Source organism: Protopterus annectens, chromosome 11.part0, assembly GCF_019279795.1.
Source record: "Protopterus annectens isolate FY-2018-M chromosome 11.part0, PAN1.0, whole genome shotgun sequence".
In the NCBI taxonomy this organism is placed as follows: domain Eukaryota; kingdom Metazoa; phylum Chordata; order Ceratodontiformes; family Protopteridae; genus Protopterus; species Protopterus annectens.
In genome coordinates this window covers 257470257-257489334 of record NC_056745.1, presented here as the reverse complement: position 1 = coordinate 257489334, position 19078 = coordinate 257470257, and the positions used below count along the sequence as shown (strand labels likewise).

The window sequence follows — 19078 nt, the reverse complement described above, 5'->3', positions numbered from 1 at the left end:
AAAAAAAGTAGTAAGAAAAAGTAAGTAAGTAAAACACAACAATTTTACAGATAGTAGCCCATTATCTAAGCACAATAATGACCTCCAGGGGTTGTGTTCTTGTGTAAATAACACTCTTCCAGGGGTATAGATGATGTCCGGCCTCAGAACACCCCTTGGCAGGTGTTATTTCTATAATAACACACACCCTGTTGGGCATTATTGCCTGCTTATTTAACTTTTACAGCTTTTATAATGTAGTTTAATTTTTTTTTCAATGTGAGCCCCTACAATACAGATGAATCTTGTTATCTTTGAGGATTTATAGATCAAATGACTACTGAGGGATAATGTTTGTCATCCTGGCAGTGTGCCAAACAAGAAAGGCATGCAATGCTGTTTGTCTGGCTGAAGTAAAGGAATGGAACAGACAAAACAACTACAAAGGAATTACTGCCTTCTGAAAATACCACGTGGATGATACCCATCAGCAGAATGGATAATTTAATATAGATGTAATGTTATATATAAAACAATGGTGTGCTATTTAGTATTTGCAAATATTTAAATTGTAATTGTTAAGATTGGATTGCTTGCGTACATATATAGTTATGCGATATAAACAAATAAGAACTTAGATTAAAAATGCCATTACTGAACCAATTGTTCTGTCTTATTACAGATTGTGAACATTTGAAATCAAATGATTTCAGGCTTATGTAGTCAGAGCCTGGAATGAATTATCCTTCCATATTTGACCAGTGAACTTCTTGTTGAAATTTAAATGTATATTTGATATTTTACCAGATGACCTTTGATACAGGGTAAAAAAAGTGGAATACAAGTTCCTAGACAGCCAAGCTATGGCTTGTAGTTTTCCTTATACTTGCATTGTAAAATTATACTACAACATGCTAGCAACTAATGAGTGGCCTTTGCCTTTTCCTAGGTGAAACTTATGTTTTCAGTCACAAGATTGTAGGCTACCTGCTTTACTTTGCTTTCATTAATTATTATGTGCATTATACATCTTTGTAGTACCACTCTTAAATTGTCTTTATGCTTGTATAATTGCCTTTATTTGATAAAGAATGGCTGTTGTGGTTTACTACTGAGTTGATATCTACTGTTGAGATCTATTGCTGATTTATGACATACAAAATAAATCCTTTTGAACTTTATTTCATGCTAGTAAGCATGATTTTTGAATGGTTTTTTTTTTGGTTTTCTTATATAAGTTGCATCTGTACAGCAGAATTCATCTAGTTAATAAATGCAAGCAAAGATAATTATCCACTAGCCTTGAAGGAGATTGCCAAAGTTGTTAATACTATAATTATGAATGTTTTTTTTTTCCTATTTTAAGTAGATGTTCCGTAATGATCAGTGCAAGCTACAATAATAATAAAAATATTAATAATACAATATTGTGTCAGAATAATAATAATTATAATGATAACAATGATAATAATACAGTTAGGTATGGGCTAATCTTGTGTCAGATATGCTGTATTTGTGTTCCCACTAAATGCCGGACTTTTTCCCATCTAGGACAATCTGATAGCTCCCTTGTCTCAGTTACAGTCCAAGCTGAAAGGGTATAACGAAAAAAAGTGCCAGCAAGAAATGAAGATATCAGAAGTCACAGTAAGTCAAGTTTATTTTTTCATTTTGTTTGAAAGTTGTTTGTTGCTTTTATTTAATATAACCCTACTTTTTCAGGCTAGTGCTAGAAGTTTACAACTGCACATTACCTCAGAATTTACCAAGCTTCATGAGTTCCTCCAACATAAGGAAAAAAAACTGATTCAACAGCTGAATGAGGAAGAAACAGGGATTCTAAAACGGATGGAAGAAAATCTGAGAAAAATAAAGGAGGATATTAATGCCCTTCAGAAATCAATCTCTAATGTTCAGCTACAGCTGCAACAACAGGATGAACTGGCCTTTTTAAAGGTAAAATTATATTTGTCTGTATGAGATCCCAGGAATGTGCCTGTGATAGCGAAGACCTTGCAAAGTTATCACTTTGATTTAGCATCCATTAGAAATTAAGTCTTTGTAATAAAACTTTGCAAAAAGCTGGTGCTGCTAGAATATTTCATTATATGCAGAGTAATATATTTCACATTATGAAAGAAAAACATCAACACACAAATTAAAATTTGTGCAGTGCACTACATACATACATACATACATACATACATACATATCATACAGTCTAAGAATGGTATGCATGCCAACAGGACAGAGCACAGCATATATTCCTAGCATGTAAGTAAGATAAAGAACAGTCTATTAACATTGTACATATCTAACTTAAACTTGAATGCTGGTACTGCAGTACATTATTGGTAACTGTCAGTCGCACACCCTAACACATTGCACCATTATACCCAGGGCAACTGCCCTATTCACCCCATGGTACAGCTGCTTCTGACTTTCACTCGCATATTGGCCACAAGTCATATAATCCACCAGTGAAAAATTTAGTGCAGTATTTCAGTGAAATGCTATATTCATTATGTATGTATAAAATAACATATGTCATTTACCCTTTGGGTGATGCTAATAAAAATTGTAAAGAATTATAATAGCACACTCGAGTATAAAATTCATTTGCCAGTGCAAGTATACTGACATGGATTTTACTGTAGCTCAGCAATGGATTTGGCCAAAAGACAGTTAAGTCCGATTAATTTAAGGCATGATGAATGAAAAATGTAGCAGGTGTATATTTTCATGAGAAATATATATAAAGTTTACTTATGTAATAACTTAGTGCACTTGAATTTGGAAAGTAAATTAACTTGTATTCTGATCACAAGTCATATAACACCACAGTAAAAGTGTGGTGGAATGCATAATTTCAGAATCTGATCCTGAAAGGTCTTCAAAGTGCTGCACCTGGTGTCTTTGTATATTTTTTCAGTTCTCTTTTCAGAATTTTTAGTATCATTTTCAGGGGGGTTATTGTAGGATGCTGAATTATAAAATAAACCTAAAAGTACAATTGTACCATATAGACTTTAATACAACTCAACATATGCCACCTTCATAGAATTCCAAGTGATTTTAGCAGCTTAGAACATTACATCTAATTCATAGTTCATAGATATTATAATTTATCCATTAAATAGTGTTTCACTATTAACAAATGCCTTGTCCATCTCAGAACAGAAAAATGTATTCCAGTAACAGAACTCTGTATACTACACATATCAGAGCTGAATTTGGCTACAGCTCTTTGGTGACTTCAAATCATAGTGTGAAGCATAGTCCATGAAATGAAGTGTGTGTTTTTGATGGGAAATGTATATTATATTTACGTTTGATGTGATTTATAGTTTAGTACACATACATCCTGGTCAGTACATTCACTTGCATGTTGATCAAAAGCAAGTTGTATAACACCCATAAACACATCAGAAGCAGGTTGGGATGGCCAGATTTCAAACTATTGTACAGGACGGTATTTGAAATGCTGCAGTGGGTAACTGAATACATGACTGGAACATTTACATGTCAGTAAAAATAACCTGACGATGTGATGCTATTGAAAACAATTTTATCACAAGACAGCTGCTGGAATGATTTGTATATTTGCCAGTTCTAGAGCAGATTGCAGTTGTAAAAGCTATCATTCACCTCTTGTGGATGTTCTCCCTTTTCCATGATATTATGTCACTGTGCAGTGAAAATATATAAGCAAGAAGGGTGTGGGGGCAAATTCCCCCATATGAGGGTATAGGGGGGAATATCTTCTGTTTTGTTTTACCTTCAGTTTTGGTGCGTACATTTTCCAGTGAATTTGACTTGTTCTTTCAAGGACTCACAGTGTATCTCTAAAAGACCATATTTCATTTTCTCTTTAATAGTTTTTTTTTATAAAACTTTCAAAGGTTAATAGTGGTAACCATTTGAAGTCTAGGATCCGCTTTGCTGAGTCCTGAAATGTGGAAACCAAGTGGCTGAAAATTCGGACATGTGTATACTAAGTCCAATATTGACATTTCTCATAATACTCTGTCTTTTCCAAAGTATGGTATAAATTTTGGGGTGTGTGTGGGGGGGCTGTCAAAGTTGACATATATAAGTTTGGTGATGTGGGAGGCTTACTTCCCTACAAGAAATAATTTCAAAGGAGAAGAGTAATGTGCAATATTCACTCTTGTCTGGCATATTTGGTCTTTTTTTTCAGTATTTCTAGACTTGGCAAAGGGAGTCACAGGATTTCAATAGGGAGCCATTAAAAGTATAACACTCTGGTACAAAATTCATTTTAAAAGTGTAATATCACACATAAAGATTTAAGTGCAGCTTAATGGCGAATTTGGTCGCAGCATATGGCCATTTAAGACCATGCCATTTGAGGCATATTGTGTCAAAAATTAAGCAGAAGAAGAAATGGATTTATTTTTAATGTGCTGACAATGTAGTACATATGTATTCAGAGCAATACTTTCACATGCACACCAATCATAAGTTATAAAGCATGCAATGGAAGCGGGTTTTTAATGTAGTATTTAAACTTTGATACTGAAAAGACAATTGCGATACTACAGTTTGATTATGTATGCATAAAAAAAGTCAAGAAATTATAATAGTGCACTCAGATACAAAATTAACTTACAAATGCAATTCTACCCACAGGAATTTTAATATAATTCAGAAGAGAATTTGGCCACAGCTCTTTGAACATTTCAAACCATACAGAGCTGCTGTGTAAAGAAGTACAAAAATAAATGTATTCTGGATAAATATATGTTTCAAATTGTGATGTAGTAACATTGTAGTGTACATATATTCTGGAGAGTAGTTTCAGCATGAGTCATTTTAATCCCTCATTTCAGTGGAAATAGGATTTAGTTCATGTTTAGATTGATACTTAACCTAGTACCTACCTATGAACCTATCTGCCCGAGGGCATTTATAAGCCTAGCCAGAGTATTTCAGCTTTCGCCGCCCCATTGATTAATTAACTGATCCTCTGTCAAGCAGAGCCAATGAAGTGATCCCAGGGATGTATTTTCTGTTACCCATCCACTCATATAGGTTCACAGGTAGGAATTTGAAGCAATAGATTGGTACCCCTGTATAAAAGATAATACATTCTCCTTTAAGAAGTTGTAATAAATCATTCAGGGAATTATAGCAGGATATAAGGTCAAGTTAGCAATGCAGTTTTCTGCCTACTATGGTTTTAATGAAGCTCAGCAGTGAATTTGAGCACTTCACTATAACCACTTCAAACCATTCAGTGTACTCTGTAAAAAAAAAAAAATATATATATATATATATATATATATATATATATATATATATTCAGAAGACCAGTGACAACGTAGTGCACATGTACCTTCACTGACAGAGATGTCGCAGCATCTCAGCTGGGATTCAGATTGCATGGTATTGCCATTGCCAATACATTGGGTTTAGGCCTCACCCTTTATGCAATAACAGAATTGTTACTCTGGTGAAATATATGTGATTTTCAATTCTGAAGTAGTGGCAGCATGGAGCCCATGTATTCTGAATGTAAACATCAGCATGTTCACTTATCAGTGTACCTTCCACTAGAAAGAGAGCATAATCCCAGACTGTGACATCAGTATCCCTCTTAAACACTACATTTGGTTCCTTTGTAAGAGGTCATACTGGCATGCCAAATATGCACAGTAACATTTATGTGGGAATTACAAAACTCATTCATGACTGCCATTCTAGTCTCAAGTATTTCACTGCATCTCAGTCTTCATTTACATAGCCGTACACTACCTTTATCAGAACATTGAATTTAGACCTTTGTGTACATGCAAATACAGAAGTGGAGTCTTTCTTTGTAAAATATATGTAATTGTACTTCTAATGCAATGATAGCTAAGTGTACATATATTCTGGATATTGATTTCACTTTTTTTCTTGATAAGAAGTCATAAAACATTAAACGAAAACTAGGTGTAATGCAGAAGGTGGCATTAAACGTCATCTAACTCGCGGCATTTGTTACCTGTATGAGGCTGGAATATTTCTGCAAGTTAATGTAATATAAATCATGATGCCTTGAGCAAGTTCTGCTGAATGCCACTTCCAGCAAGCCTGAAATGAACCTTTCTTGCAGATGGCAAGCTGCCCTGCTTCTCCAAAATGGGTGTAGGACACCCAAACTCCCGTATTATATATTCTAACTGTAGTTGCTTAGTATTGGGAAAAGAATGAACTCCAGGTTTGCTGAAAGTGTTTGTTTTTTTCATAACCCTTTAATTGTATTCAGATTTGCAGTATTAATCACAGCAGATATGCCATGTTCCCATGAGGTCATATTTCAGTTGCCATGTAATAGACCATAATAATGTGCTTCTCCATGAACAGGGACTAAAATGCAGTGAATTCCTTAAAAGCTAAATCGCTATTTTGAGTGAGTTTTATACCTGAATGTTCTGTTTATATTTTCTTAACATAACATTTTTTGAGTGAAAGGAACTCTGTGATTATGCTGCAATATTTTAAGTGCTTCTGTAATGCAAGAACCGATCTTAACTGAGGTATTACACTAGGCATTCTGACCAGCAAACGAGAGTGGCAGAGCTAAAAGCACATTTCATTATGCCTGTTGTCTGTGTTTGCAATCCTCCCTGTCCTCTTGTTTTGTTTCTTTCTTACACTAACATATGACAAACTGTCTTTTTCACAGCACTTGATAACTGCTTTACAGCTTTGAAAGCTAGCAAAACACTTAACGCTGTAACTAGTAGTAAATGGAGCAGATTAAACTTCATGCACTGCAAAGAATTATGATCAGATCTCTGATCATAAACATAAATTATGTGTTCTTGACATGGATGTCAAGATTCACCTCTGAAGCTTCACTCTCAAGGTGAATTTCTTGGCATTCATGTCTTAAATATATAATACCGTGGCTACAATCATAGACCAGCTCATAATCCTCTTTGTCAGTGCATGCAGTTTAGACTCCCACAATATTTATGATTTTTACTTGGTACATAATGGCAACTTAATGCACATATATTATGCATATTATTTTCACCCTGCTCCTGCTCTGTGGTCATTTAATCTCCAGTGGAAACTATGACTTGTATCAAATTGTGACTCCAAATTTCCTCAAACACTGCATTTGAAGTTGTGTGAGATGATATCAGTTCCTCAGTGAGACTTCATAATAAAAGTTTCATGGGAGTTACTGTAGGATATTCAGGAACAAAACGTACTAAAACTAAAGACTTTACATGGCATCACCTTTGTTAGTACATGGAGGGCATAGTTACAGTTCATTAATGGGTGATTCTTTGTGGTGTTGTAGTGCAAAATATAATGTCATGTTTTGCTTCAGTGTGTTGAGTGATGAGAGCCAGCAGTGCATATATGAAGAAGTTTTCCATTTTCTTCACTGTGATGCAACTGAGGAATTGGTGTCTATAATTTAAGGCATGCAAGGATGGAGCTCACCAAATGAGGAGTGCATATGGACTAAATTTTTTGTGGTATTAAGGACTTCATCTCAACACTTTTACAATTTATCTTTCAGAAATGTTGGGTGGAAAAAGTGTGTTTTGATCATTTGTATACCTTTTATGGACTAATAAATGTTGCCTGGTGAAGTGAAATATATATTATTATTATTTCTGATGCAATGACAACTTGGTGTACATAAATTCTAGACATTATTTTCCAACCTTCTAATCACAAGCCATAAATACTACAGACTCTGACAGTAAAATTTGTCTGAAACCCTCATTTGGGACTTTTACATGAAGACATCTCTCACATACCTCTCAACTATACATATTTTCTCAGAATGTCCAGATTTTTGCCTCATATTTTTGGTCCGTTTTTCATAAAATTGTGTTTGTTTGGCAAATTAGTGGCAAATCATTAAGGACTGAAGTTAGAAAATAATGACAGACATTTGAGTTTCAGACTTCATACCCTTCAGAACATTCTTGCTAATGCAAAACCTCTTACTTTATCAACTTTCTAAGTTTGTAAGCTCAATATTTAAAAATTGTTCCTATTTTGGGTCGTTGTCCCACTTTCATTTATGACTTTGTCCATATTTCTTGCTCTAAGAGGTTGAAAGGTATCAGTCCTGCTAAGATAGTTCATACTAAAAGTTTTTGGGGAGTATAAGTTACTCAGAAACATAACACACCCAAAGACTGCCATTCTACCCTGAGGGAGTTTACATCATCTGAGCCCTAATTCACACAGCAGCATATTACCTTTGTCAGTTTTTGGATCTGACTTTTGCAGTCACTCTATATGTAATAACAGAAACATTGCATTGTCTGAAAAATGTATATGAGTATTTATTTCTTATGTAATGACTTAGATCACCTATATTCTGGGCATTCATTTTACTCTTAACTCCTGATCAGAGATTATGTATATCCAGAGTGGAAACTGGGTGTAAGTCAGCTTGTGACTGCAAACATTATTTTGTGTGTAAGTGGTCTTGCCCAGAGGATGGATAGACAGGGAATTTTGGATGTGTGGCTTTCCATGCCATCTTTTTTTTAACTGTTGTAGTCTTCAAACATTTTCCAGCACAGGACAACATTGCAATCTTGGCAGAAGTATCTTTTCCTCTTTGCATGTGTGCTTAGTATGCTGTTGTAAGTCTCTGGCAAAAGAAACCCTATGGATTTTAGGAATGTTATTCTTAAGATTTTGTGATAGCTGCAAATTTCTGCTGAAAAGATGAAGGTCTGTATCACCAATAAAGAGAGGATAGGTATGCCGATGATGACATTTTCCTGAATCTCTTCTAGAACTTTCACTGTACATGTTTTACTATATATGCTTAGAGTGGTTGCATGTAGTAGCCTTCATTTGGTTGATTAGAAAGAAGTTGTGTGTCGCTATGTCAACAGGATGGGACAAAGAGCTCTCTTACCATTTCTTAGTCTTGTGGGTATGTTCTTCATTTTTGAACATTTGGTCACTCATATCCACTCCTCCCATATTGCTCTTCTGTATGATGACAAATTCTGTTTTTAAAGTTTAAACTGATACCATTTGACCACTGTTTGCCATGGTTAGTATGCACATAGCTTGATTTGGTTTGGACCTACCTTAACACGTTTCTTACATTATTTGGGGAGGCTGAAGCTACACAACTGATGCTGTTTCCAATAGCTAAACTACCTGGAGGTACAGCTGACATTAAATTATTTACTGTTCCACAGAATTCTGTCTACAGACTCTGCAGACAGAAGACAAGTTTATGGATTGAGTAAAATCACTGTCTAACTATGAGATAGTTTTTCATAGAAAGTCACAGAAACAACAAATACTTGACAGTGTCCTCAGTGGTTATCACTGCCATGGGACAAGTTGGTCAGACTGTGTATCACTGCTTTGACAACTGAATGTAAGCAGAGCTTCAGATGCTTATTGCTGTGTTGTGCTGTGTCTATGTGTCTTTACTTCCCTGCATATACAATGAAATTATACACATTTCCTCCAATGTTAGCATCAATGCAGCTTTCGTTAGGCTCATACATGTGCTTCCCTGGTGTGTAGGTGACTGAAAAACATTTTTGTGAGAAACAAATGACTGGGGGATATATATATATATATATATATATATATATTGAATTTTCAGCCTTTTGGGATTCAGGGGGGAATTTAATGAAAAGTACACAGTCTTTTTTAAAGTGTAGGCAGTCTTTTTTTACAGTGTAGGCATTGTGGCATGCTGCTTACATGAAAGTAAGCAGGTTTGAGATTCACTCAGTAAACACAGCTAGGTGGCACGCACACACACAAACATGGAAGTATTCACTGCATGCAAATCACCTCATAAGCTGGTGAATTTCATTCAGATGAGGAATGTAGAGCGATCCAGCAAGCAGATAGGCAGCCCTGCAGACTCCATGTCAGTGTCAGTAGTGTACATGGAAAAATTCCGTGTACAGCATTTTAGACAAACAACAAGGGCTGTAAAATTGTAGGTAGATGGACAGAAATGGCATGACGCATACAGATATGAGCAAAACTATCCACCATGTGTCCAAAAATGTAAGGGAAATAAGTTAAATAATTTTATATTTTTAATGATCTGGGTAATCTTGCACAGCATGCTGTAGTGCGCAAACATACTAACATTTTTTTTTTATTTTTTCATAAAAGTATGTGACAGAAATGAATTATAGGAGCCTGTGTGGAGTATCTACAATGGTGGAATGGCGCTGTTGCTAACAAGGTAAGGCCTGGAAAAATGTAGTTTCTAGGTTGTGTACATGGATCCCTATGCAAATGAGGTGGAGTTACTGAATAGCACAAATGGGTATCCGTGTCCGTATATCTCTTCCGTGTAAGCACAGAACCGTGTTGGTTTCCACACAAGAGATAGCTGACATCAAGAGGGTTGGTGTATCTGAGGACTTGTAAGCTCATTGGAGCTCAGCTGCAGTGCTTAGCAGAGGGGTGTGTACAGTGATTGCTATGCTTTGTTTACATTCGGGGCACAGGTTTCCACATGTTTGCATGGCATGCAGCCGTGCTGAGCATGACCTTTCAAGGGGATGTGTACACTGACTGCTGAGCTTTATTTACCTTTGCAGCACTTGTTTCCATGTGTTTGAGTGGCACTCCACTGTGCCGAGTGAGGAAGACTGGGGGGAGGTATACACCATTTGCTAAGCATTGCTTATATGCAGGGTGCACATTTGTGTGATGCACCGCAGTGCTGAGTGTATCTAAAAGCCAATGATATATTGATTTATGACCCCTGTTTAACTTAAACTAGGTCTATTAAATGCTGTTAATGATGTACTAGGCAGGTGGAATGCATCATAGGTAGCCAATCACACAGTCTGCACCTACAGCAGAGCATTATAATGGTAGCATACATCCTACAATCTGATTTCTCCACAAACTCTGCACCAGTGGAGTGCAATCTTGAAAATTTTAACTGAAGGAATACTAGGGGCTGCTGCAGGACTGCTACATATATATGTGTTAGATGCTGAGGTCAGTGCTGTGCTGCTGACAGCAGGCCTAGACTAAGAAGGAGAAGAGTGCTCAGGCCCAGGGTAACCTTCCAGGAGCTACATGAGCTGGAGACTGTAAAGCTCTACAGGGTGGACAGGAACATACTACAAGATCTCACTGAGCTCTGCCGCTCTCAACTCAGACCCAGAGTCAACAGAGGGGAACCCATCCCAGTGGACACAAAGGTATATGTAGCTCTTAGGATGCTAGCTACAGGTACTTTCCAAAGACCAACTGGGAACATAATGGGAGTCTCGCAGGCATCAGCATGCAGGGTACTCCAGCAGTTCCTGGATGCCATGATGCCACATGCCAGTGAGCACATATCCTTTCCCCTCACCCCTGAGGTGAGGGCCAGCAATATGCAACACTTCTACCATGTAGCACACTAGCCTGAGATACTGGGTGCCATAGATTGCACTCTTGTACACATCGAGGCACCTCCTGGAGAGGAGGGTAAAATCTATGTCAACTGAAAGGGGTATCACTCAATCAACTGCCAAGTCCTGTGTAATCCCCAGGGTATTATCAAGAATGTGTGTGCTGGCAGACCTGGCAGTTCTGTACTGGAAAAAAATCCACCAACAGCAAAGATAACAAATGGTCCTGTTTATTCACACCAGATTGAGCACTTTCTCAGAATCATCAAATACATCACACACCCACATTTAAATAACCCTCCCAACAGATCACATGTCTAAAATACACACCCATTTAAAGGGATATAACTCTAAATAACAAACAACTACTATCTACAATGTTGAAAACTCAAATTCTGTATTAAAACCAAACACATTAAATAAAATGTGCATTTAAAGTACATAACTTCACAGGACAATAATCTAAGCACACTAGCTATAGAGACAAAGTCATTTATGCCAGGAGGAACTGTGGCATTTAACTTTAATTGCCAGTACAATTCCATATGCTCTAATAAATCACACCATGGACCACCCAGTGTGTAATGCTGAACCACATCAATACCAAAAAATAAGAAATTATGTTCAGGGTAATTTTCAATATTTCAGTATGGCAATATAATGAATTGGTACTTCTCTTATGTTTAATATCATTTATTTGCTCGTAGATCCTTTCCTTAAAAGGATGGACAGTCTTACCAACATAAAAACTGGGCATTTTTGACAACTAGCTAAATACACTATGCCCCCCATTTTGCTAGTACAGTGTAACTTCGGCCTAATATGAATATTACCCACAAACACTTCTGTACTTTACAGAATAAATGGGCATTGTGAACATGTGCTGCATTTAAATGGGCCCCTTCTCTTCACGCTAACAGTAACAAAGTGAGTGTCATCTTTTTCTAACAAATTCTTAACACACCTGACACATCGATGCACAAACTTGGGAGCCTCCCCCAAAATATTAGTTATTCCAGCAAAAGCTTTAAAAATATTCCAGTTGTGTCTAATAATTTCCTGAACGTCAAGGTATTCAGCTGTATAGGTAGTAATAAATGCCCCAGAATACCCATCCATTTTTGGGTTATCAGTCTCAATGTAATGCTCATTTGCAGCTAAAATAAGATTGATATGCCCCTGATTTCTTTTCATTGAAATCTCTTTGTAAATAACTTTAATTAATTCTGTGGGGTAACCTCTAACCACAGACATCTCGCTTAACTTAATGCATTCTAACTGAAACAGATTGCCGTCTGATATCATGCAGGCTAACCTCACGTATTGCCCTTTTATAATCCCTCTTTTTTGATGGGTCAGATGACTACCATAGTGCAGTAGACTGTTAGAATAGGTCTCTTTTCTAAAGGTAGAACTTTGTATTGATCTATTGATGTTATCCTTATAAATCAAAACATCCAAATAACTGATGCTGTCAGTACTGTAATGAGAAGTGAACTTCAAAAAAGATGTGGTAGAGTGTAAATATTCAATAAATTTGTTAGTATCCAATTCACTTGCATCACAAGCAATAAAAATATCATCCAAAAACCTGGCATTGAAATGCCAGGTTGGAAAATTCACTTGGTTAAATACAAATCACTTTTCCCATTGTAATAAAACTATATTTGAAAAAACAAGGGTGCAACTAGCGCCCATCACTACACCTTTCTTTTGTTGGAAGAACTGCCAGTCTAGGTGCACAAAGGTGTTCTTCAATACCATCTCTAACAAAACATCGAGCACATTGATGTCATCCTGACTAAATACTCCAGATTTGTGAATAAAATCGAGAAACCACTCCATTCCTGTATCCTGCTGAATCACAGTAAATAAATTCACGACCTCTATAGTAACAAAGGCCTGTTTTGGACTATATTTTACTTTTCTCAGTTTAGGCAAAAAGTTCCATGAATCTCGTACTGCATAAGAAAATGTAGTAACCAAAGACTTGACTTTCTGATCTATATATACTGCCATAGGGTGAGTAATAGAGGTCCTGGTACTGACTATAGGTCCATAGGGGGGTCTGTGAGGGACCTATGAATTTTGGGGATGCCGAAAAGAGGGGGAACCACTGGATACTTGTAAAAAATCAAGGACCTCTCTAGATATTTCTCCCTGGTCAAGCATGTCCTGAAGAAAAAAGCGAATCTTGGCATAACAAAGATGAACTTAGATTTCACTAAATTTTCATCCAAAACATGAATAAAAATTTTGTTCAAGTAATCCCCGTTTGTCATAATGACTACCCCCACCCCCTTAACTGGCTTCATAACCCCCATTTACTTGTTGGACATTAGCTCTCTCAAAAGTCTAAATTCAGCATTAGTTAAATTGTCAAAATGTACATCATGACTCTTGTGTCCCAAAAAACCCCTAAAGTTGAACTCGCACATATTGTCAAAAATAATTAAAGGCGTAGCCAAAACAGGATTGAAAGTACTGTTCCATTGCAAAACATTGCCCAAATGAGCATGGTCATAACCTCTGAATAACAATTGAAAGTTCAACTTTCTTAGGTAAAGTTTCAAGTCAATAAGCAATGTTTCAATTTTAGTGTGTACGGTCGATATGAACATTTGCCCCTTGCTCAGTAAACCTGGTAGGTTTCCATCAAATACATAATCAGTAAAATTATATACTTTAAAATCTCCACTTGAATTTACTAGAATATTAGGGAATGTTTCAATAGTACCTGTGTTGTAAACAATATCTGAAATATCCAAAGACTCTGTGATTAATGGCAAAAGGAATTACTCCTCGTGTAGCCTCCCCTGGACCTCCCCCAATTTCAGAGTCTCTGGAAATAGGTCTATGGAGGATAATCTCCTTCTGCATTGGAGCACCAATTCTGGTTCCAGTTTCTGAGCCTCTCAGACCTTCTGGATTGAACCAGATCTAAAGGGATTGCAGGTTCATTTTGTATTTTGTCATATGCAGTCTCCATCTGAGGATGTCCCTCATTCTCACCCCTAGACTCATGGCTCTGCCCTCTGGGCCCTCCTATTGGCTGAGGATATGCTTTCCCTTACTGGTACTCATGTCAATCATGATTCAACTTTTTGCATTTCTTTTTCTGAATATCTGTAACTACGGAATCAATTCTAGTAAAAATTGCAGTATATTGTTGATGCTGAACTGAAAATAGTGCATCATTTTTGATTTTTGTATCCAAAGATTCCGTTTCTCTCATTAAGCTGTCAGTGTTCATCTGGTTATGTTTTGTCAGGATTTTAAGCATTTCTACCCCTTGTTTGTTGAATAATTCAATTAATTCGAGGTGCAACTGAGACCCTGCACCAATCCATTTGGGTACTTCAAAAGACAGAGTCCCTTAGAGACTCTTTCAGAGTGAATACATTCTGTTAAGAAAACATTTTCCACCTGTAGTGTTCTACACTGTGTTCTATTAGACACAATTGGAATATTTTTAAAGCTTTTGATGGAATAACTAATATTTTGGGGGAGGCTCCCAAGTTTGTGCATCGACGAACCAGGTGTGTTAAGAATTTGTTAGAAAAAGATGACACTTCATTTGTTACTGTTAGCATAAAGAGAAGGGGCACATTTAAATGCGGCACATGAAAGTACAGAAGTGTTTGTGGGTAATATTCATATTAGGACAAAGTTTCATTGTATTTGCAAAATGGGGGGACATAGTGTATTTAAGATGAGATCAGACAGGAGTCCCCGTGGACTATGATGTTTGTAGATGACATTGTGATTTGTAGTGAGAGTAGGGAGCAGGTTGAGAAGAGAGTAGGGAGCAGGTTGAGAAGACCCTGGAGAGGTGGAGATATGCTAAGACAGAATATATGTGTGTGAATGAGAGGGAGGGTAGAGGAATGGTGAGGATGCAGGGAGTAGAGCTGGTGAAGGTGGATGAGTTTAAATACTTGGCATCAAGAGAAGAGAGGTGAAGAAGAGAGTAGAGGCAGGGTGGTGTGCTTGGAGAAGAGTGACAGGAGTGATTTGTGACAGACGAGTACCAGTAAGAGTGAAAGGGAAGGTCTACAAGAGGGTAGTGGGTTCAGCTATGTTATATGGGTTGGAGACAGTGGCACTGACAAAAGGCAAGAGTCAGAGCTGGATGTGGCAGAGTTAAAGATGTTAAGATTTGCACTGGGTGTGACGAGGGTAGACAGGATTAGGAATAAGTATATTAGAGGGTACGCCCAGATTGGACGGTTTGGAGACAAAGCCAGAGAGGCAAGATTGCACTGGTTTGGACATGTGCTTGAGAGATGCTGGGTATACTGGGAAAAGGATGCTAAGGATGAAGCTGCCAGGTAAGGGGAAAAGAGGAAAGCCTAAGATAAGGTTTATGGATGTGGTGAGAGAGGACATGCAGGTGGTTGGTGTGACAGAGCAAGATGCAGAGGACAGGAAGAAATGGAAACAGATGATCCACTGTGGCGACCCCTAATGGGAACAGCTGAAAAATAAAGAAGAAAAAGAAGTGTATTTAACTATTTGACAAAAAGGCCCCAGTTTTTACATTGGTAAGACTGTATGTCTATTTAAGGAAAGGATCTACGAGCACATAAATAATGTATTAAACATAAGAGAAGTACCAATTCATTATATTGTCATATAACATGATTTCTTATTTTTTGTTATTGATAAGGTTCAGCAGAACACACTGGGGGGGGGGGTCGGGTCCATGGCATGATTTATTAGAGTGTATGGAATTGTATTGTCATTTAAAGTTAAATGCCACAGTTGCTCCTGGCATAAATGACTCTGTCTCTATAGCTAGTGTGCTTAGGTTATTGTCTTGTCATGTGTGAATTTATGTACTTTATATGCACATTTTATTTAATGTGTTTGGTTTTAACACAGAATTTGAGTTTTTAACTTTATAGACAGTAATGGTTGTTTGTTATTTAGAGTTAGGGTCTATATTAGATCAGCGAATGCTTAAAAAAGCGAATGCTGATTGATCGAACTTATGTAAGCGAAAGCTTACAATCTCGAACTGTCAGATCAGCGATTTTTTTCCTAGGGAAAAAAAATCACTGATCCAAAACACATACACACAACACAAGCACACCAAACAAACAGCAATCCACACACATACACCTAAAATCTGACACCTAACCCTGCACTAAACTATACACACACCGCTATCTATCCACTTCCCTTAACCCAAACCCTAACCATAAGGTTCGTTACTATCGCACACTCACCTCACCTGCTCCCTAACCCTAACTCACCTAACCCACCCTAATCCTCATGTCCACACAATCGCACACATACCTAACCTGTGCCCTAACCCTAACTCACCTAACCCACCCTAACACTCACATCCACACAATCGCACACTTACCTGAATCCGACCCATAACTTTCCACCACAGCACTGAAAATACCAAAGCAACAGAAACGGACAACCAAATTCTTTCCCTAGGAAAAAAATCAGGTTTCTGTTGCTTTGATATTTTAAAAATTTGCTTAAGTAAGTTCGATCAATCAGCGTTCGCTGATCTAATATAGACCCTATAGTTATATCCCTTTAAATGGGTGTGTATTTTAGATGTGATCTGTTGAGTGGGTTATTTAAATGTGGGTGTGTGATGTATTTGATGATTCTGAGGAAGTTTTTGTTACAGCCATATGAAAGCGCTCAATCTGGTGTGAATAAAGAGGACCATTTGTTATCTTTGCTGTTGGTGGATTCTTTGCAGTACAAGTCTTATTTTTACCTTTTTGGTTATTGGTTTGTCGCAGATTGTCACTATGTCTTCGGTGGAGAGTCAAGGCAGTGGTGGTAACAGGATTTGTCCTAATTTAGAAGAACTTCACAAGAGTGTTGGGCAACTTACCTTGTTGGTGCAACAACTCATGGAGCGTTCCACTGGAACTGGTAGTACCCCACCTCATTTGGACTTTCAACACACACCTGTGTGTTTGAAGAACCATCTCCCTCCAGCCTTCATTGGTTCCAGTTCTTCAGGATCTGAGGTGGGGGAGAACATTAATCAAAACATTAATTTAAATCACGGGTTATGTTCTACCATCAACCTGCAATGTGTAAGTACTGAGACTGGTTCTTATAGTGATTCTTTGAATGATCTAGAAAAAGTCCTCTTACGGTGTAGAAAAGTACAGGTGGAAAATGTTTTCTTAACAGAATGTATTCACTCTAAAAGAGTCCCTGAGGGACTCCGTCTTTGTTGTATCCCAATGGATTGGTGGCGGGGTGTCCATTGCACCTTGAATTAATCAAATTGTTCAACAAACAGGGGGTAAAAATGCTTAAAATCCTGAGAAAACATAACCAGTTGAACATTGACAGTTTAATGAGAGAAGCGGAATTCAAAAATGATGCAATATTTTTGGTTCAACAGCAAGAAAATGCTGCCATTTTTACTAGAATTGATTCTGTAGTTACAGATATTCAGAAAAGGAAATGTAAAAAGTTGAATCGTGATTGATGCGAGTACCAGGAGGGGAAAGCATATCCTCAGCAAATAGGAGAGCCAGGACTGCGGAGCCATGTGTCTACGGGTGAGAATGAGGAAAATCCTCAGATGGAGGCTGCATATGATGAAATACAAGATAAACCTGCAATCCCTTTAAATCCGGTTCAACCCAGGAGGTCTGAGAGGCTCAGGAACTGGAACAAGAACCAGTTCACCAATGCAGAAAGAGATTATCATCTGCAGACCCATTTCCAGAGACCATGGAATTGAGAGAGGTCCAGGGGAGGCTACGCAAGGAGGAGTTCCTTTCACCATTAATCAAGAAACTGGACATTTCAGATATTGTTTACACCACAAATACTGCTGAAATATTCCCTAATATTCTAGTAAATTCAAGTGGAGATTTTAAATTATATAATTTTACTGATTATGTATTTGATGGAAACCTACCAAGTTTACTGAGGAAGGAGCAAACATTTGTACCGACCGCAAAAGCTAAAATTGAAACCTTGCTTATTGAGTTGAAACTTGATCTAAGAAAGTTGAACTTTCAATTGTTGTTCAAAGGTTCTGACAATGTTCATTTGGGCAATGTTTTGCAAAGGAACAGTACTTTCAATCCTGTTTTGGCTACACCTTTGATTATTTTTGAAAAGATGTGTAAGTTCAACTTTAGGGGTTTGTTAGGACATAAGAGTCATGATGTATATGTTGACAATTTAACTAATGCTGAATTTAGACTTTTGAGAGCTAATGTCCAACAAGCAACTGTGGGTTATGAAGCCAGAAAAGGAGGGGTGAGATAGTCATTATGACAAAACGGGATTACTTGAACAAAATGATTATTCATGTTTTTGATGAAAATTTCTATGAACAGATTTCACTAAATTATGTTCATGCTTGTTATGCTAAGATTCACTTTTTTCTTCAGAACATGCTTGACCAGGGATAAATATCTAGAGAGGTCTTTGATTTTTTACAAGTTAAGTTCCCAGTGGTTCCCCCTCTTTTCGGCATCCCCAAAGTTCATAAGTCCCTCACAGACCCCCTCCCCCATGTGAACTATAGTCAGTGCCAGGACCTCGATTACTCACCCTATGGCAGTATATATAGCTCAGAAAGTCAAGGCTTTGGTTATTAAATTTTCTCATGTAGTATGAGATTCATGGGACTTTCTGGCTAAACTAAAAAGTAAAATATAGTCCAAAATTGGCCCTTGTTACTATAGCTGTCCAGT

At 37.3% G+C, this 19078-nt stretch overlaps 1 protein-coding gene across 1 annotated transcript in view; it reads left to right on the top strand.

Moving 5' to 3' along the window:
* LOC122815312 (zinc-binding protein A33-like) overlaps positions 1–19078 on the top strand; it is a 327419-nt gene that overhangs the window by 58083 nt on the left and 250258 nt on the right. Inside the window, exons 2-3 of the mRNA XM_044087695.1 lie at positions 1531–1626; positions 1702–1935. Of these exons, the coding sequence (XP_043943630.1) occupies positions 1531–1626; positions 1702–1935 (330 nt within the window). The remainder of the gene's footprint in view (positions 1–1530; positions 1627–1701; positions 1936–19078) is intronic.